This window comes from Pogona vitticeps, chromosome 4 (genome assembly GCF_051106095.1).
Source record: "Pogona vitticeps strain Pit_001003342236 chromosome 4, PviZW2.1, whole genome shotgun sequence".
In the NCBI taxonomy this organism is placed as follows: Eukaryota; Metazoa; Chordata; class Lepidosauria; order Squamata; family Agamidae; genus Pogona; species Pogona vitticeps.
This window is the reverse complement of record NC_135786.1, coordinates 51866655-51887787: the sequence shown is the minus strand read 5'-3', so window position 1 is coordinate 51887787 and position 21133 is coordinate 51866655. Positions and strand designations below refer to the sequence as shown.

Below are 21133 nucleotides of genomic sequence, written 5' to 3'. Positions count from 1 at the left end.
ACAGCCATTTTTCTGTCTGTCTTTCTGTCTCTCTTTTTTCTCTCTTCGTCTCTGTTCCATTTGGTTCTGGTACAGGAAATTGGGTGGGAGAGTTTTTGGGAAGGTATCCAAGTACAGTAATTGCAGGAGTTGAAATGAACCATCAAACGGCCATCTCTCTTTTGTTTTGGAAACAGACATAAGGGAGGAAGGAAGTGAGCAGGCAAGTGCTAGAAAAGACAGTTGGGAGATAAATCTGTTTCTTTCCATGCTGTAACCATTAACCAGGAAAGTTGCCCAGTGTCCTAGTTTCAGGGAATTATTAACATTCTGGGCTTGTGGGGATGTAAAGAAAAAAGAATTCTACAGAGTCAAAGAAGAGTAGCTTAAGGCCCATCCTGATTCAGTAACTAAAACAGGGCCAAATTTTGGAAGGGAAACTTTTTGAATATTAGCTTACCGTCATGACCGTCTACTAAGGAAAATTATTGGAAATGCAGGAATTGAAGGCTGGTTCACAGAGCCTTGTTGACGATTCTTATTTCGAATAAGCTTTATGGCATCAACTAGTATGATTTAGAAGAGCAACAGTGTTGATAGGTTTGCCACACACACCCAGACTGAAGCAGACATCTCAGCAACTGTGTAACTTCTTGCACACAATGGTAATGGATGTGGCCTGTGCCAAGCCTATTTGCACAGCCAGCCACAACGTGAGCATTCAGTGTGTATTGTCTGAAATGCCCACCTCTCCTCTCAAACTTCTGAAGAATCTTAAAAACGATTGAGATTAAAAAAAAACAGTTGTGGTAAACTGAGAACATTATAATCTAAATCCACTAAAACAGCGCAAACGAAACCAAAGGTGGATTTCCAAGGTCCAAAGACTTGCCTTAAATGGTAGGAAAGATTTGCAGTGTTTTCTTAAGTGTCAGCAATGCAATTAAGTCCAAAGAAAGGCTGAGTGATTTGATTCCTGCCCAAGGGTTGTGAGGTCACCAAGCTGTGTGAGGGCTCATCCAGAGAAGTAGAGAAACTTTCCCTCTGATGCTATTCAGGATCACAGGGTGTCCGTTTAGGGTTCTGACTCCCCTCCTCAAGCCATAGCTAGAGTGATGATTACGCCCACTTTTGACTCAACCACCCTCCATGTCAGCCCTTGTCCACCCAGTAATGTGGTAGCATGCTCATCCAGACCAGATGGAGAGTCTTGGAAGCATGGCATGCCATTAATAATAAGATGCCACTTCTGCTGCCTGCTCTCCTGGCACTTTGTGGGAACTCTTACTTGGGAGGGGCAAGGAGACAGAGGATGATTACGGCAGGAGAAGAAAGAGATTGTTTTGAATCTCTGGCCACCTTTGGAGCAGTGGCTGCTGTGCAGCTGAGTTTTTAAGGCCTAGGCATTCAGGGGGAAATCTCCCCCAGTGCCTTAACCTCGGAGACCTTATTGCTGTTCCCAAAATGGGAAGGCGGCAGTGGAAGCAGCAATTCAAAGCAACTTGCCAGAGCTCATAATGCTGCTGCCAGGACTACAGTCCTCTTCCTCCTTGCCCTCCCTTCTCCGGTCAGCAGATGTGAGGCTCTCTAGGCAACATTGGAATGTCAGGCAATCTGTTGGGAATCCAAGTAGACCACAGTCCTTCTATCTTCTGTTAGATCAGGGTGGCAACAGTCATTGAGCAAAGAGTGAGTGACTCTTTAGGCAAGGAGTTCGTGTTTACATAGATTCTGTCAAGAAACTCCTGAGCTCCTTTAAAAAGATGATCAGTAGTGAAGGGTATCTGTTTGATCCTTTTTACTATTTGTATACTTACTGTTTTCAGTTTTCAATATTGTCTTTTAATGATTTAAGCCACCTTGTGTCCTTGTTAAGGAGAAAAGCAAGGTTAACATATTTTAAATAAAATAAAATAAATACACCAGCAGATCAATGTATGTAATTCTTATAAAGTATTTCACTGTTGATTTTATGATGGTAGTGCATCTGTGAGCATCTTTAAGTATACTAACTCTTCTGTTGCTCTGCCTGTTTCTTCTCTTTTGTTGAATAAAAACATTGGAACCAATAACTTTTTAAAATGTTTTTTTAAGAAACATTATTTAAGGGAGGAGAAGGAAAAATATGAAAAATTTCAAGGACAAGAAAAATAAGATACAGTACTCAAATGTCATGAGCATAACATTTTGCTATCAGGAAGTAGAATATGTAATGTGAGCAATTATAATGAAAACTGAGAGTACATAAATATTATAAAATTTCTTAGCATCTGACTTCTAATTTGTACTGTAATGTACAGCAAAAGCTGATTCTATTCATGATTTCAAAATAATTTAAATAATATAAATATTTAAATAAGTTGTAAATGAACAGTCATGAAGGGCAAACGATCAGACAAGCAGCAGGTTACTTTAGGTTTAATTGCACTCAGCATGATTGTTTAATCATCATATTATTTTTTAAAAGATGCACAGCATCATCTTAGTTAGGCATCCTTCAGTCTCGAAAGACTATGGTAGCGTGCTCTGTATGGAGGACTTCGAACAGCGTCTAGTGTGGCTGAGGAGGCCAATTCGAGAGTGACAATCCCTTCCACACTGAAGACAAATCCAATCTGTCCCCTGTCCAGCTCCCTGGTTTTGCTGCTTTTGTGATTTCCTCTTTGCCTCGGCCTGCTGGGCAAGGGTCGCTTCAAATTGGGAGAGGCCACGATGCAGTGCCTGCCTCCAGGCTGAACGCTCAGATGTCAGGGTTTCCCATCTGTTGATGCGTTATGTTGTAGTTCTACTTAAATTACAGTAAATATTATAGGTGAAAACAAAATAAAAATAAAGAGACAAAATGACAAAATGTGGTAGCAGTTTAAAGACTAACGTTTATAATTTTTTAATGTGAGCTTTCATGGACAAGTCCCCCTCATCAGAAATAAGAGAGGAGATATAACATGGCAGATATTTATACATTGTATCATCATTGTAGTTGGCTGGTAAGAAAGTAAGTGGGTGTTAAACATTGTTACCAACAAACCATAACCTTGATGCCATGTATAAATATTTGCCATTTTATATCTCCTTCTCTTATGTTTGACGAAATTGACTTGTCCACGAAAACTCCCATTAAAAATATAAAAGTTAGTATTTATTTATTTATTTATTTTATTTTATTTATTTATTTAACTTATATGCCGTCCACACTACCCAAAGGTCTCTGGGCAGCTTACAACAATAAGAGTGCCACACGTTTTTGTCTTTTCTTTTCTCTTTAATTTTATTTTGTTTTCACCTAAAATGCTTGCACAGACTAAGATGGTCACTCCTTCTACAACTACTATATTGAATATGACTCTGTTCATATATATCTGATTAAATTAATATATGCATTTATAATGCAATACAACATTGGTTGAAAAAAATGTACTCTTTGCCGATCCTTGTTTTATATATCCCCCTTCCTGGTCATGCCTGCCTTCTTGGGGATGCAACAGTAAGATGGTAAAAAGCACACGGGGGGGGGGGGGAGAGCCCTGCTATTCTGATCATCACAGAGGCTTGGGGGGAGGATGGGCTATCTCCAGGGGTCCACAGGCTGGACCATTGCCTCCCATGTGTATATCTACTGCCCATATTAACCCTGGAACTTGGGAGAGATCCACTTAATCTAGCCCCAAATACTTTTCTTTTTAAAAAGATATTTTTAATTGGAAAAGCCTTCTTAACAGAAGACCTATTGCCCTAATACTGGAAACTTTTTTTGTTTGCACAGTTTACCAGAATTAATAGTTTGATAAGTTCAATAAAGTAAAGTAAGTAAAGTATTCACATTCTGTTTCTTTCAGGTTAGGGCACCTCACTAAAGTTTCTGTGCCTAAGGGCCCCTCAAATCTAAGAACAGTGGATTTGATTCATACAGGCAGCTAAAGCTTTCTGTGTCCAGTATTTTCAAGGCAGCTCACAAATAATTCAATAAAATAAAAATGTACTCCATTTTATTTATCTAAAGCATTCATGCTCCACCTTTTCCTTTAACAAGTGTTCAGAGAAGCTGATAACATCTTTTACAATAACAGTGTAACATCAAAATAAGAGGCAGGCCACAATAGTTAAAACAGGCATAGAATAAAGGGAAGGATGAATACATCATGCCCTGGCAAATCAAACCTCCGCCAAAAGGCCAGCTGCTGGAAAGCCCTTGGCAATGAGTGGAGTGGTAAGAAGGACCTCCATAGTGGAAGATGACCTGCTGGAGGGTCTTCAAGATATTCCCTGGTCATCTGCAGCTAGAGGTTTTTAATCCCAGTCCAGATGGGAATATGGGGGCCATTGCCTCCTATGTGTATATCTACTGCCCATATTAACCAGATATAAAAGATCGTCATGGTGTCAACATGCAGCCATGGGGCTTTGTTGCAGTTAGGTATCCTCTTATTGCTCAATTACAGAAGCAAATTCCTCAAACAGGGAAGGGAATAGAGACATTACATTCTTTGGGTGGCTGCAGTGGCTTCCTCACCATCTCTGTGAACCCAGATTTGTAACTTGTGTTACAGACAGACATGACAGCAGTCTGAGCCCTGGATGGATAAGGTGCTTCCCATGCCAAGGAAGATTGTGCCCTTTGTGCACCAGGTAGGCTGTACATTTTTTTCATTCTCAAAATAGCATATTTATATTATTCTGCACCCCCAGTTCTCTGAGTGGTGAACATTTAAACAAGTGCAGACTCTACTTCAGTTTTGATTTTCCTTTGAAAAGAGGCCACTTGTAATGCTTGTGTTTTATTCACAAATATACAAGGTTGGCACAGGTGAGGGCACAGCATTAGAAATACCAACAAATGTCCGAAAATTCAGTGTTCTCAAATCAGATTTCTGGGAGAATGGGCAGAACATTTAGAGCTCTTCAAAAGAATCTCAGCTCTTACCTTTTTCTCAGTACGCTGGGTCATCCCCCTTTGTCTCCCACTGGGGCTGTGTAATTAGTTCTAAGCATTTGTTTATCAGATTCAGTACAAGTTTTCCTCCACTTCAATTCTAATGAGCATCCTGCTTACTCCATTTTCTTCAACCCATATGTAGGAAGAGGTGCACAGACTTGCAAAGAGAAGAGAGGAGGGCACTTAGATGTGAGCATTTGAGCCACTCAGAACGTGCCACAGAGTCATTAGATCAATGACTGGAGCACCAGCCATATCAGCATAAAAACCCTCTAGAACCTATGAGAACCAGTCAGCTACCGAGGATGGATCATAAGCTTGCACACTTCCCTCCCCCTTCTTAATTGGCTAATAAAGGTATTAACCCACTTGGGTTAATTAACCTTGGGTACATTATAGGTGAAAGGTGACATACAAGGCAAAATAAACAAATAACCCATCCACCCTTGTATGGATTTTGAAATGCCATAGGTTCCCAGCCCCTGCGGGTGAGAAAAGCTACTGAAAATCTAAATTGGTTCAACAGTAACAGCAGAACAGATTTTAAATTCTCCACCTATAAATGCCCTGAGAAAACCATCTGCAAAGTATCCTGTTTATATGCATTGGGTTGCTCACATGTTGGGATAGTCGTGTGTTTGTTATAATGGTCACAAATCCCTGAATTCTCCCAGAACCGGTGACTGTTCATTGAGGTTCCTTTGATAACCAATTTGGGAGTCCTCAACACCAAATCTCCTTTAAATTAGGCATAAAAATGAATAACCCATGCATTGACAGAATCCCTGATCTATCATGAGAGTCTAGTGTCACCCTTCTCCAACATTTGAATTTATGTTGCTGTTGCACCAAATACCTGGTAGAGCTCAGCTGGGAGAGGCTGGCTCTTTTCTGTTCTTTCACCCAGATCATAGTTATGCATTGCAAAGTGGCTTCCTCCTCCACCGTTCAATAATAGATGAGTAACCCAGAGGGCAAAATGGTAAGGCACCCATGATGGATGTTTTAGGATGTGAGGATTGATGGTGAATATGTTGAGATCTTACCCTGACCACTGTTGGCAGTATTCACAACCACTCTTGCCCCACCTGGAACGCAGCCCTTGACAGATTTTTCACTGTCAGAAAAAAGCTTTCAGAGGTTAAAAAATGTTTCCTTCTTAATTAGTCTCTGTGGCAATTTGTCACCTTAGTTCACCTAACAAAAGAATGTACCCAGCCTAATGATGTATTTCAGAAAAACTTGTCTGGCAGCTTTCAGACCACCCCCTCTCTTAGAATCAAGAACTATAATTTGGAAAAGTTCCCAGGAGATCATCCATCTCAACCTCCAGTCTCATAACAATGTATTCATTCTTCTTCTTAACACCAGCTAAAATGGTGGTGCAAGCCAAAGGCAGAACTAAGCAGAAATGTGGAACTTTTCTTCTGTTGCCATAATCTCTGGTAAAGCTGGCTTTGCTTTTGTAAAGCACCAGGTGTTGGTCTTGGGTATCAGGACAGGAAAAGAGGCAGTCTGCGAAGGCCTCGGTTAGCACAGTGTACACAATAGTGGACTTGATAAATTTGACTTGATAAGACTTGCTAGATGGGTGATGTGTTTGACTGAAGACCTGGCTTGGAATGAATCATTCAAAAGAACAGAAATCCAGTTCACATACTTGCTCCCCCTAAAGTCTATTTACCTACCAAACACAATCTTTTCATCCATTCATTTCTTGCAGGCAATAGCCATTGCTCAACTTTGAATGCAAATATCCGTTTATCCTAAATAGAAAAATTTGGCCTGCTTCTCATTAGCTGAGCAATAGTTCTCGCTGTTAAAGCCAGAAAATTCCTGTTATTTCCACCCAGCTTATTATTTGATTCGATTAGTTTTAAGACTCTTGAAAGGTTTTACAGGCTTTATCTAATATGCTACTATGTTATTGTGTCTATATTTCCTAAATCTTGTTGCTGTCTGTTGAGTTCTGTAGGTAGCCAGAGCTTCTGTGGCCTGATAAGGGCCACTCCTGAGGTCTACTGTATACCTGTCTTCAAAATATGTGCCTGTGGGGCTCCAGGCATAGTTCAATGGCTAAATCTGGGAGTCACCATTTAAATATGCCACCATGTTATCAGTGCATTGTAGGAAATTAAAATGTCTCCTACTGAGGTTGATTGACATGCTGTAGCTCTGCCTGCCAGTGTCATCAGAGAGACTCTTGGTGGGAGGACTGTGGGTGGGCAAGTTGACATAGGTTCTTTTGAACATGAGAAGTAGGATAAAAATACCTGGAGGTCCAGTTAGACCAAGTACATACTACTATGTACTGATATGGGTAAGGTGGCCATCATACACACAGGAACATAGGAAGTGAGCTTATAATCAGTTGGACTCCACTCTGTCTAGCCCAATATTGCTGACTCTAACTGGCAGCAACTCTTCAGAGTTTCAGGGAAGATTCTTTCCTTAACCTAGCTGGAGATACAAGGGACTGAACTTGGTATCTTTTGCATGTAAGATACTGCATGTGGTCTGTCAGTGAACTGTGGTTTTTCTTTTGGATTCAAAGTAGATACGTGTGTAATAGTTATCAATCACATTACAATAAGGGGAATATTAAATTTGGATCTGGGAGATTTAGGTTCACATGTTGCTAACTATAGATTTGCTGGTCTTAGTATATATTAAGTGGGGGATATCAAGTTTTGCAAGGGGCTAATAACAGTGCAACAGTGATGCTTTCAAGATAACAAAATTTAGGAGGAACAGAAACCTAGACACCTTAACTGTACAAGTTAGGACAGAAGTTGTTGATCTTGATGTTTGATACAGCTCCCAGTATGTGCTTTACCTGTAGAATAAGGTCATGTTTAGACTTTGAAAGAACACTAAAAGAATAAATTGGGGCAAAAATATTATGCTCCATTTTGGTTTAAAAAACTCCACACGAATAAAAATCTGTATCACCTCTGGAAAACAGCTCAGTGTTCCCTCTGAATGTGGCAAATTCTGAGCCTAGCAACATGCTTATAATGCTTATCCAGTTCTCTCTATAAAACAAAAGCTTGTCTTAAAGTATTGATGGTCATATGTGCCTTGGTGATGTTGTTGCTAAGTGTACAAATGATTGAACTAGATAAGCAGAAATATTGTTTTCCTGAGAGTGTTTAGGGAGCCTGTAAGGTTTTCTTCTTATGAGTTGCTTCCAAACATAAGCTTTTTAATATTACTTGATGAGTGTCAAATATGACTTTGCACTTACTGGTAGCATGTTTTTGGTCAGCCACATGGCAAATTATGTGTTACTCATACTTTGTATCTTCTGTTTAGCATATCTGTTTGTTTCATTTTTATACTCCCGATCTGGCCAAGGGCCGCTATTGTATTGTGATTGCTCATTAAAAGGTAAACATGGCCTTATTATCCCATTGTGACAGAGAAAATGAACTAATTTCCTTAATGTCTAATTTGGCTTTCTTTCTTTCTTTCTTTCTTTCTTTCTTTCTTTCTTTCTTTCTTTCTTTCTTTCTTTCTTTCTTTCTTTCTTTCTTTCTTTCTTTCTTTCTTTCTTTCTCTTTCTCTCTCTCTCTCTCTCTCTCTCTCTCTCTCTCTCTCCCTCCCTCCATTTTCTTGCTAACACCACTAAGAAACACAGTACATCATGCCATGGTGTAGCCCACACACCCCTGCTTTGTACTACTCTTTTGGATGTTTTCTTAGTGATTTTTCCATAATACAAGATAAAATGGGTGTGTGTGATAGTATGTGGGACTGTGCAGAAAATGGTAGTCACATTGTCAGTGCTGTCTGCAAAATGTGGGTGAGCAACTCGTGTTCATCCCATCATATATCCTTGCCTTAAATCACCCACAGACTCCCTTTCCTCCCCAGCACCTTCTTTCTGCGGATGTCCCAATCAAGTCCTAGCTGGTGCCAGAAAGAGAAGGCTCCATGCAGTATCACTTTGGGCACCTTTCTGCCTGCTTCCTCTTCAGACAGTGACTCTGGCTGCGCCCTGGAAGATTATTTGCGACCAGCCACAGAGATTCGCCCACCAGAGGTAGGTAGCAAGACCTCTTCTTTCAATTCTTCTAATATATTTGTGGGAGGAATCTCTTAATGTTGCAGGGATTCTTCTGGAAGAGCTGCAGGATCTTTATTTTGTGGGAGCTTGATTTTACCCCTCTATTGCCAGTAAATGCCAATAGCAGCAAGACTGCAGTCAATGCTTTTGCTGCCCTGTGGATCTAGAAATCAAAACCAGCCAGTTCTGTTAAGTGATTGCCTGCTATGACATGCCTCTACTTCCTCCCATTGCTGAGATTCTGATTGCAGGGAGAAAAGTAAGAGGTGTGTCATAGCAGGATCTGTGCAAGCAGTGGTGGTAATAGATTTGGGTGGTTTTGGTTTTCTAGTACCTGAGGCAGCAAATACATTGCCAGATGTCTTGCTGTTGTCAGGAGGAACAAGAAGGGCTTGAACTGGGGACAGACTGAATTGGTTGGGCAAACCTCATTCTGCATGTGGCTGTTTGACCATATGACATATATGTCAGACCAAACCTGCTTTCAGGTTTCTATGCTGTAAATCTGGGGTAGACAATTGGTGCCCCTCCAGATGGTGCTGGATTGTAACTTTCATCAGGCTTTGCTAGCCTAGCCAGCAGTGAGGGATGATAAGAGTTGCAGTCTAGTATCTGGAGAGCTGCAACATACGCACCCCTGCCACAAACAGATACTAATGCAGATGAATGCTAAGCCAACCCCCTCCCCCAGTTGTTTGTTCTCCCAGGTCCCTGTCATTTGTCTTTGAGCATTCTGTAGGGGTTCATCACTTCCCACATTTTGTTCCTCAACCAGGTCTGTCAAGGGGGGAAGGGGAGAAAATAGCAGTGCAAGCAGCCATTGCTCCTCATGCTTATCAGGTCTACCTCTGCTTTTTCCCCCTTGTTCACCTATGCAGGTGTCACCAGACGTTTGCTCATCAGATGCAGCCCCTGCTGCCATTCAGAACCAGCTACGCATCAGAACTCTCCTCCAGCAGCTGCCCCCACAAGACTGTGATGTAAGGTTCCTAAACCTCCCATTTAAGCTGAGCCTTCCTGGGTCTATAGCAAAGCTGCTCTTCCTGTTCACTAAGGCAACTTGCCTTGTGCATGCCTTACTTAAAAAGGCTGCTAACATTTTTCTTTTTTTTTCAAGTCAGAAAAGCTGGCCACTCTGTTTTTAAAAAATGCACTAATGAAATTACGAATGCTGCTTTTGTCTCTCAGAGGTTTTGGCAGGGTGTTTATTATTATTTGTACTGAGACGCAAAATACCTTGATTGAAATTGGAGTCCTAGTCATAAAACTCCATGGTTATGCCACAGAATACATATGCATGGCAGAACAACAGACTTCTGCTTTTTAAAGTAAATCGGGAAATAAAAGAAATTAAATAATTTGGTCCCTTGCTGTTTACTTCAATTATAACATTAAGCATTCAGAAATTTAAAGATATTGTGCACTTCTTCCTCCCATCTCTTCAAAACTGTTTGTTACCAAAGCTATAATGAGCAATTTTGTCACCTGGGGCAAGCAGCCCAAAATGTACCCTCAAGTCAACTTCATAATTCAAGATGTGAAGAAAAAAAAGTAATTACAGCACTGAACACCTTGCCACCATCTTCCCACCTGCACAGGGAATCAGCAGCACTGTCAGAGATATCAAGAGAAAAGTGAATGTGTGAGATATAAACACACTATATATACATATTTGTTTGGCGTATAATATAAACACATAAGCTGACTTTCTCTGTCTAGCCCAGAGGCCTTGTCTACCACTTTCCCCCCCTGTGGCAGTAGACTAAGCTGCTTGGCCAATCCTGGAAGTCTGCCTGAGGATGCCTTCACTATGGGTGGCCAAGGAAGGAGTGTGCCCTGCAGATTTGGCACTCTGGGGCAAAGCCCTGGATGCCCCACCCTAATTATGGCCCTGTTTGTCCCCTTGGCAATTTTGTGGCTCTGATGACTTTTACTAGATCCACGGTGCCAAACACTCTATAGATGCTGTCTTGGAAGGCTGAGGGCACATCATTCAATCAGGAAGCCAGGGTGGAACTTCTGTTCTGTCTCCTTAGCAATAACAGTCCTGGATGCAGAAGTGTAAAGTTCCCATTGATGGTGGGCAGAGTATCCCCTTCATGCTGCCAGGGTAGAAGACAGCAATACTTGTGTAATGCCTTCACTTTTGTACAAATCTTGCACATGTGATACTCAAAAATACTGCATGGCATTAAGGGAAATTAGAGGGTGACTACATGGGCACTTAGCCTGCTGTTTGGTCCACTGTGGGGACAGGCTGGTCTACCCCTTTTGCCAGCAATCAGATGACATATTTTTTAGAACAAGCCAGACCACCCCACATCCTTCCTAGACCCCCTCCCCCAATTTCTGAATCCCTGTTAAGGGCCACTCTTTGGAAGCAATTGTTTTAACCAATTAGGTAGCACTGATGTACTGTACCTTTAAGAGAGAGAAAAAGGAATGCTTCTTCCCAGAAACAGGAAAAGGCTGGAGGGGTGTGTGTTCTTTGCACCCTGGAAAGCCAATTTGCTCCGCCAGGGACAGGGGGCATCTTCAACAATTCTGGAAACTCTCCAGCCTCTCATTACTATTTCAAAACTATATGATGTTCCGGTCTGAAACAGTGACCAAAGTGACATTTGCAGAACAGTTTATCCCTCCCAATCTCTGTGAAATTCAAAAGGAACTTGTCCCTATCCTCCACCTCCACTCCCTCAGTGAATTTCCTTTTGCAACCAAACATTTAATTTTCTAGCCCACTAGTTTTAATTGCTGCTTCTCTAATGAGAGGGCAAGCAGAGGTGAATCATTTAAGGACAACTGTGAGGGTAGGAAGAGAAGAATAGAGGGTGACTACATGAGCATCCTGTTAAGATAAGAAAAGGTATAAAAAAGAGGGGGGAAAGGAAATTCCCCTCTTTGCTGTCTCCTGCCTCTTCCCATTTCTGGGAGGAAGCCTTCAATTTTGTTCTGCCCTGATGTGTGTTTGTTTTTTTAAAAAGCATTTCTTAACAGCTTTTCTTAAAGGAGGTGGACTCGATAGGGTCACTATGCTATGTGGATATGATTGCACCATATGGCATATGGGATCTCCAACCCTATTTAGCTCACACCAGCCTGCTCCAAATGGGCTGTGTAGTCAAGCATTCAGTGGAATGGAACCCTACATACGATTGCTTGGGAATAAATTCCACTGAATAGAGTGGTATTTTCTTCTGAGTAGACACACACAGGATTGCCTTGTTAGGGACAAAGAACTAAGAATATGGCAACAGAGAAAAAGAGGATTTTTCACTGGTGCATAGTACAGTAGTGCCTTGACTTACGAACATCCTGACATATGACCATTTCGAGCTACAACCAGCTCCAGACGCAAAATTTTGCTTCGACTTGCGGATGAGCTTCAAGTTACAACCAGAAAAAGGCAGGGAAAAGGCGGGGAATTCAAATTGCTAACTGTTGGTAGGCAAAGAGGTTGCTTCTTTGTAGCTCTTTTACCCACAGGAGGCTTCGGACTGCCTGGTAAGGTAAGGTGCTTCTTTCTACTTTTTAAAAACTGTTCTGGGTGGGTTTTGCAGCGTGGTTTTGGGCTGGGTGGTGGGATTATGTTTCTATGCTGTGATGGCTCTTGCAGGGTTTGTTTGTTTTTTGGTTTGGTTTCCCCCCCAATTCCGATGGGTCTTGTGGGGTTTGTTTGCTTTTTTGGAGGGGTTCCCCATTTCTGACGGGTCTTGCAGGGTTTGTTTGCTTTTTGGCTCCCCCCCCCCCATTTCCGATGGGTCTTGTGGGGTTTGTTTGCTTTTTGCTTTGCTTTTTTTCCATTTCCGAAGGGTCTTACATGGTTGGTTAGTTTGCTCTCTGCTTTGCTTTTTTGCATTTCCAGTGGGTCTTGCATGGTTTGTTTGCTTTCTGCTTTGCTTTTTTGCATTTCCAATGGGTCTTGCACGGTTTGTTTGCTTTCTGCTTTGCTTTTTTTGCATTTCCAAAGGGTCTTACATGGTTTGTTTGCTTTCTGCTTTGCTTTTTTGCATTTCCAATGGGTCTTGCATGGTTTGTTTGCTTTTCTTTTCTTTTTTTCCCTTCGGCCGGAACAGATTAATTACATTTCAGTGCATTCCTATGGGAAATGGTGGTTCGACTTATGACCATTTCGAGTTACAACCAGAGTTCTTGAACCAATTAAGTTCTTAAGTCGAGGCACCACTGTATCATGGTTTCCTGTTGTAATTTAACATAGTATGAGATAATTGGTTAGTAAAATACTATATACATATATTGATTGCCCTGTTCATATTTTATTTGGCTATTTTATAGTCAACATTTGGATAGCATTTACCCCAGATGGCAAATATTTTTTCAAAAAAATTACTGTGAAATTTCTAAAGTTATTTGCTAATTACTTGAGGATAACTTCCTATGGCCTGTGTCTGCATTCATCATTCTAAACACTCTTGTGGGTCTTGTTACCATGTTCTGTTTTTTTATTGAAGGAAAGATACTGCTCATCCATTGGGGAAGAAGAAAGGGAACAGTTGCGAACCTTTGCTGCACGGAGGCGTCAAGAATCCCTGGGACAGGGAGCCATGTGCCCGGTGGTCCCTACAACTCATGGGTGCTCATGCAAAAAGGTGAGCCATCCTTACCCTTGATATTGGACACTAATGTTCTGTGATAGCACCTTTGCTTTTATTGCTTGCTGTGAGAGTTCGGTTGCATTAACGTTGGAAAAAGCATGTTACAGTTTAAAAGCTGATGCTTAAATCCTCAAATTTTAAAGAAAGAACAGAGAAAGTGCAGTGGGAAAAGTTAAGAAACCACCTTTTTAAAAAAGAAACCAGTACCTCTAAAATAATGTATTGTTTTAACTAGTTTCCACTTGAAAGTCTGGCAAAATACCATATTTTTAATCATCATCATCATTGCATAGAATGCATCTTTCTTTGTGCAGAATTTGAATTGCTTGGACATAATTTTTTTAAAAAAAGACCACAGACAACATAATTGCAGGTGTTTTAGCAGGTGACTGCACCTTAGATGAAGATATGAAACTACTGGATAGCTCAGGGGTTTGGACATGTGGCTGCAGACCCAGAGATTGGGAGTTCAATTCTTCACTATGCCTCTTGGACAGGGGGTGGACTCAGTGATCCATTTATTTTATTTGATTTATTCGATTTCTACCCCGCCCCTCTAGACAACGTCTACTCCATATGATCCCTTCCAATTCTGCAGTTCCAAGATGATGATGATGATGATGTTATTCTGTCTGCTTGATTTTCAGTGTGGTAAGATGATGAGTGAAGGTGAACAGGGAGTATTTGCATCTCTCCTGGGAGAACAATGTTGCTGGCATCCTGCTTGTTTTGTTTGTCACACCTGCCGTGAGCCTCTAGTAGATCAGATTTATTTTCATCGGCATGGGAAGATCTACTGTGGTCGTCACCATGCAGAGTTTTTCCGTCCACGCTGTGCATCATGTGATCAGGTAATTATATCCTCAAACACTGGTAGGAATAATGATGCTTCTGTTCTTCTAATCAAACATCTTGTGCGTGTAGGAAATGATGCAATCTCAGAAGTCTTACAGAGTCTCAATAAAGATTCTTGGCAATTAAGCAATAGCACTTTTACATACTTTCTTGATTGATGTCACAGATAGAAGAAGCAAAGTACAAGAAAAGAATGCAAGAATTAAATATACAAATTTTACAGGCTCTGTTTTTATCAGATAAACTTAATTATTTTTTATGGCAGAGTACTTATAGATTTGCTTGAGGCATAGCAGAAAACCACTATTTACATAGCTGTATGTGGCATACCTTGAAGCAGAAATCTTGATCTCTTAGGCTACAAGAGGGATGGCCCAGTCACAATTCTGGTTGGTTCCTAGTATAGACCAGTGGTTCTTAACCTTGGGTTACTCATGTGTTTTTGAAGTGCAACTCCCAGAAACCCCAGACAGCACAGCTGGTGGTGAAGGCTTCTGGGAGTTGCAGTCCAAAAACACCTGAGTAGCCCAAGGTTAAGAACCACTGGTATAGACCACAAAGCTGGGATCTCCACTCAGGGCCAATTCAAGACTCTGGTGCACCTGGGCAAAAAAATATAATAGTGCCCCCCTCCTCCCTCCCTCTCTGTTACCTCCCACCTAAATAGGTCACACAACATGAACAATGAAATATGACATAAAGAAGACTGACTCACTAAGGTAATCTCGGGAACAGTAAATAAGTGAACAATATTTAGGTAAACAAACAACATAACAATGAAAAGGAAGTCTAGTTAATGAGGGAGGGATGAGGCAAGGGAAGCCTAAAGCTGATTTTTGAGGCACTCTGCATATGGCCAGAGAAGAGGAAAAGTTGTGCACATTGTGTGCAGAACATGCTGAGGCTGCAATCCAGAGCAGGCCCCACGTGGGAGGGAGGCTGCCTGTTGTGTGGGGTTGCAGGACGCTGGGCTCAGGCACAGCAAGAGGTGGAGGCCAAGCCCACATACTCTCCTCAAAGCCAAAACGTTTCTATCCAAACAAAATCCAAATCAGTGCAGTGAAGGTTTGTGTGAATTGTATTATTTGATTAGGAGCCAGGTGAGTACAGCTCTGCCTTCTCCCGTTTTAATAATCTTGTGTGTGGAAATAATAGGCCATACATTCTCTCTGTCTCTTCAGCTGATCTTCACATCAGAGTGCATGGAGGCAGAAGGCTTGCGCTGGCATGAAGAGCACTTCTGTTGCCTGGAGTGTGACTTGCCCCTGGGCGCACAGCGATATGTCATGAAGGGTGGCCAGCCTTGCTGCTGTGCTTGCTTTGAGAGTCTTTATGCAGACATCTGTCAAGCTTGTGGAGAGATTATTGGTAGGTCTCAAGTACTTCTGCAATCTCATACAGCGCATAGAGAATTACCTTGCACTGAGACCATTCATTCAGTCTAGCTAAATGGTAATTAAAGCAGAGATGGACAGCTTTGCCCAGGCTAGCCATTGTGAGCCACCTCGTTGAACTCTGAAAAACACCTTGTCCCCATACTGGCTGATCATACTTCCAGAAGTTCCCAAGGATTTGTATTTATCAGTTTTAAGAATGAATTCATCAAAGCTGTAGTTTCCAAATTAATTAACAAAAAAATGGGACATATCTTTTGTTTTCCTGTCATTGGGAGAAAGCTGCATGCATCAGATTACCTTTTTTCATTTTTCTCACAGAGACCAATAAATTATTGTTTTTTTAATGTGCTTTTAAGTCACCTCCAAAAGCTCCTACTGTTAACAGTCCTGCTTAGGTCTTGCAAACTCAATACCATGGCTTCCTTTATTGAATCAATCTATCTCATATTTACTGTTCCTATTTTAATGCTATGTTCACCTCCTCCCAGCATTGGGAATTAAAATATATTCCTTTGAGAGAAAAAAACATACAAACATATTTTAGAGAATGGGGGAAAGTGTAAAGAATGCAAATATTGGGAAAAGATTCTAATGACATACAGAGGTACTTCCTAAGAAGGAGAAAAAACCCAAAAGTCTTGAAACTTGATTTGAATGGATCATGGTAAGAAAATGCATAAATGGGATTAGGAGGAATGCAACAAGAATTTTTTTCACTTCCCCATTACCAGCATTTCCTGGAGATGCCAGGATCAGACCTAGGATCTTTTGCACACAGAGCATGTGCTCAACCACTGACCAGCAGGATTTTCCACTTACCGTATTTGCTGGCGTATAAGATGACTTTTTGGCCAAAAAAACATGCCTCCAAGTGGGGGGGGGTCGTCTTCTACGCCGGGTGCACTTCAGTTGGGCCAGGAAGGAGCCGCCGCCGTTGAGTGAGTGACGTGGGGCCGCGCCGGCCGGGGAGGAAGGCAGGCGGGTAGGCAGGCGGTCAGTCCGGATGGAGGGAGGGAAGCAGAGCCGGCCATGCCTGAGCGGCCAGAGCCCATCGCCGGGCTGCATGCCGCCCCGCGCAGCTGAGCCAGCTGCCTGTTCGCCTGCCCGCCGCCGGAGAGCTTTTTCCCCTCCTCCTCCTCTTCCTCCTCCTCCTCTGCTGCTGCCGCTCACCCGGCCACTTCCTCTCCTCCTCGCCCTCCTCATTCCCGGCCATGAACTTCCAGGGCAGTCCCGGGCAGAGCCCTGGGCAGCTGCCGCTGGCGCCGCAGCAGAGCCATCCACTCTATATTTTGAGTGGAAATGTTGGGGGGGTCATCTTATACACCCAGTCGTCTTGTACGCCGGCAAATACGGTATAAAAATATATCAAGAGCACCATGTCTACAGGCTGCTTCAGCGGAAGTTAGGGTGATTTGGTTGTGAGGCCACACGGATGATATTGTTATGGTCATACTGGGGAGCAGTACAAGGAACATCTATGTTTGATTTTTATAGTTAAGGATTTTCTTTTCTTTCTGCTATAATAGCCTTTCCCCCTTTTTTTGTGCAGAATATATCTGGGCACATCCCATTCCTAAATGTGCCAGGACACTCCAGCAACTATGTTCTACATTCCCATTGCATAAGGCAAAACTCTTGTCCGGTTTTGTTCTCTTCCCACAGGAGTTGACAGCGAGCAGGCCACCCTTCAAGGTCAGCACTGGCATGCCAAACCCTCCTGCTTCTGCTGCAGCCTTTGCCAAAAAGCATTGCTAGGCCAGCTGGTCACCATTCGAAACGGCCTCCTCTTCTGCAGTGAGGCCTGCAGCTTGGAGAAGGAATTGGCTTTGTCTTCCGCTGGCTCAGATTCCTCCGACTCTGCTTTTATCTCTGCCCCGTCTCCTGACTCCACGCCCATCTCTAGAACTAGAAAGAGGAGCCCAGGCTGTTCTGCTGATGGAGCAAGAAACAACAGTGATGCCTATAAGGAAATGGTGGATGCAGATGGTAATGTCTTTGGTGATCAGCCTCTGGAAGCAGGGATCAACCAGGTGCCCAGTCAGTTGAGCCAAATCAAGGAAAGGGTGCAGCAAAACTGCTGATTGATTTTGGGGGGCAGGTGCCTGGGCAAGATACATTCAGTATACCCTCTCCTCCCAGAATGGGTCCTTTTCCTTTCCACTGCATGTTCACTTGCCTTTCTTCCAGTCGCTGTCACTACACAGAAGGACAGAGCGAGGCAAGTGAAGGCTGCTGCTGCTGCTGCTTCTTGCTATTTGTTAGGTACATTTATCTGCTACTTTTCCTCTAATGACCTAAGAGTCACATAGATGGCTCCCTTCATAACCACGACAATAAGCCCTGGGGTAGTTCAGGCTGAGAGGGATAGGTCCAAGGTCACCCAATGAGCGACCTTCCCAATTGCAGTGCACCCTCTTTTCAGTAGTCAGGGTCTTCAGAATGATTTCATATGCTTTTTCTATTGTTTTTCAACAGTTGGAAGTCTTCATCCACTTGGGGATTCATCATTATCTCCTGAATTTGGTGGTCAAGAGGAGGCAGGAGTCGTTTCTAGAATCAGTATGGTCTCCCAAGAGCCTGATGGATTTGAGTCGTCAACTGATTCACCACGTAGGGAGATGGGAACTTCCACCCTCCATCTTTTGGCAACAGCTGGGAGCAGTGAGAAGGAGAGCAACATCTTAGGATCTGCTCTCCCACAGGCGCCTTGGCAAGGGATTGGAGATCATCAGTGTGGAAGTAGTCTCTCTATAGTGCCTCTTGGATCAGTATTAACTGTGGACTTACCAGAGAGCCCATACAAGGGCATCCCTGATGGACAGGAAACAACAATAGATCAATGTGACACTTGGTGCCCCACATGCTCATCCTCTTCAGATTCGGACTCTGAGCCAGAAGGCTTCTTTTTTGGGAAACCGATTCCAAAGCCTGGGGCCCGACGTGTTGCTCTCCCTGACATGGAGCAGATGACACAGGGCAAAGGAACAGGGTGGGCAGCCAGAGCAAGGGCAAGCGGTAAGCACTGTAGCATAGCCTAGCATGGAGTTACTTTCCTAGGTTCTTGGATAGTGTAAGACAGACAGAAAGGAGGAGTCACAAGCAGACACTTTATATAACACATTGTAATGGAGAAGACGAATGGAAAATCATCTGCTTATGAATGCAAATGAAAGACAAGGCTAGCTAACTCAGAACAACCTTGAGGAGCATGACTGCCAACAGAAGATACAGAGTTTGCATTTCCATAGGTCGTATGTTTTGGAGATTAGGGAAATTGTCTCCTCTACTTCTGTAGCTTTGACTTTTTTTAAAAATGTGTAAGTTTGTTTCCAGGCAAGCTTGCTGCCCATACCACCATGCTTCACTTTCTGTAGTGCCCCAGTTGATAATGGCATTTAAAAAAACAGGTAGAACAAGTTAAGGATGGAAAGGTTTCTGGGTGTGTGCACGTATCTACACATATTTCTCACACAAATGGAGAGGGTGATCAGCATGCCCACTTTCTGCACTGCAGCCAGTATTTTCACTGAGTGGAAAAACAGAGGTAGAGACAGGGGCTGCTTTAAATGGCTTTGGAATCCGCCTTGGAAACCTTTCTGTGGAGCCAGCATTTTCATTAACAATGGCCTGTGTTCTCCAGTTCAATCTGTGGTTAATTCTTCTGTGCTGCTCCCTGCTGACAGCTCTGGGGATATTTCGTGAGCAGCAGGAGATACTGGGGGCAATTACAAAGTCCTGACAACTACATTCATGATCCTAAAAATCTAAATGTACTGCTTATTTATATGCATCAGTCTGTGATAGATGAATAATTTTTAAAATCAGTCTAGTCATTAAATGTTCTGTTCACATACCAAGAAATTAAGATCTTGGGAAAGATTAACACAGTCTTGAGAGCATACAGGAATAGGTTAAATGGCACCGAGTGACTTCTGCTTTGAACAAATCACTGGCTAAAGTTGATTTAATAATCTTACAACTGCAGCTCTGGAAGGGACTCTATGGATCATTGAGCCCATCCTCTATCAAGTGAGGAATTCGAATCCCAACTTCTGGCTCCGCAGCCAGATTTCTAAACCACTGAGCTATCCAGCAGTTCTTATAAGCAGTAACCTCTTTGCTTCAAGCATTAAATAAATGACTTTTCTCTAAATGGTAACCACAAATACATATTAGACAAAAGTTAGTTGGCAGACAAACAGTGGCTAAAATCCTGATCGACAGGGTCTGAATGAGGAACAGGAATGATGGGAGCAGGAGCAGATTGCTGCCCATCAAAGACTTATTTTTGCAATTCTGTGGTAAGCATGGTTTTGTCGCACTGTGTGCAAGCCGTGCACACCCTGAAAACACAAAGGGAAGCCTAATCATTGGCAATCTGCTGCTGCCCAGGTGGAGGTGCACACCAGGGTTTCAGCCAATAATCTGATCCCACTAAAGCCTTATGCAAGGTAGTGCCAGTTTCTCCCATAACCTTCCCAAACATCCATGTGTGGACACGCACAGTTCTAAAGCTTTCCCTTAGCAGGTTAGCATAGTGATTGGTTGGGGAAGGTAGGGAGCTTAAGTTGCCAGGGAGGTTAACCACAACATTTTCATTGGTTCCATGACTACTGATAGCCAAGCTCAATAGCAGGCACAGTGATCAGCAGAAGTTGCCCTTTTGCTTCTCCTGCATACATTTGTAACAGAGCAGCAAACACCTTCTGTTCATTGCCCAGTGTCTGTGCCAAAGGTAGAAATTCTGAAAGGGGAGATTTATGCATGAGTTGCTGTTTACTTATGGAGGCCTCACCTATAGAGGAAACGAGGCAAGGCTCTGTGGGTACGGTGATGTCACAAGACATTCTTCAGCATGACTATTGAAGCAAAATCGAGATACAGCATAGAGTGGGGCAGAGACCTGGTGACTTTGTTATTTTGGATGCACATCCCATCAGCCTCTACCAGGACTGTCAGTTGTCAGGAACTACATAGTCCAAAGATCTGGAGGGCAACAGGTTACCAGTTTTTGACACGAAGAACGTGAGATGAAGGCATCAGATTGTAGCCCTTCCACATTCTGCATAAATTGAGCAGGTTCCTGTGATCCTTGCCCAGCAACCTCCTAACTCGTACATATTCAAAAGGCACAAAGATACAAAAAAAAAATTAACTCTATCTTATTTGAATTGACTTAATATCCCTAAACAGGATACTAAAAGAATGGTAAGCAGATTTACTTGGAGCTGAGTGAGCAGTAATAGTACAGGGAAGTACACTTTCAAATAAAAGCTCCAAAATA

At 42.6% G+C, this 21133-nt stretch overlaps 1 protein-coding gene across 1 annotated transcript in view; it reads left to right on the top strand.

The window, feature by feature from the left end:
- Nucleotides 1-21133, top strand: part of PRICKLE4 (prickle planar cell polarity protein 4) — a 31791-nt gene extending 10658 nt beyond the window's left edge. The window contains exons 2-9 of the mRNA XM_072997373.2: nucleotides 4531-4605; nucleotides 8789-8957; nucleotides 9860-9961; nucleotides 13454-13591; nucleotides 14245-14448; nucleotides 15634-15820; nucleotides 17512-17835; nucleotides 18325-21133. Coding sequence (XP_072853474.2) covers nucleotides 8805-8957; nucleotides 9860-9961; nucleotides 13454-13591; nucleotides 14245-14448; nucleotides 15634-15820; nucleotides 17512-17835; nucleotides 18325-18887 — 1671 coding nt within the window. The 5' untranslated portion in view covers nucleotides 4531-4605; nucleotides 8789-8804 and the 3' untranslated portion in view covers nucleotides 18888-21133. The remainder of the gene's footprint in view (nucleotides 1-4530; nucleotides 4606-8788; nucleotides 8958-9859; nucleotides 9962-13453; nucleotides 13592-14244; nucleotides 14449-15633; nucleotides 15821-17511; nucleotides 17836-18324) is intronic.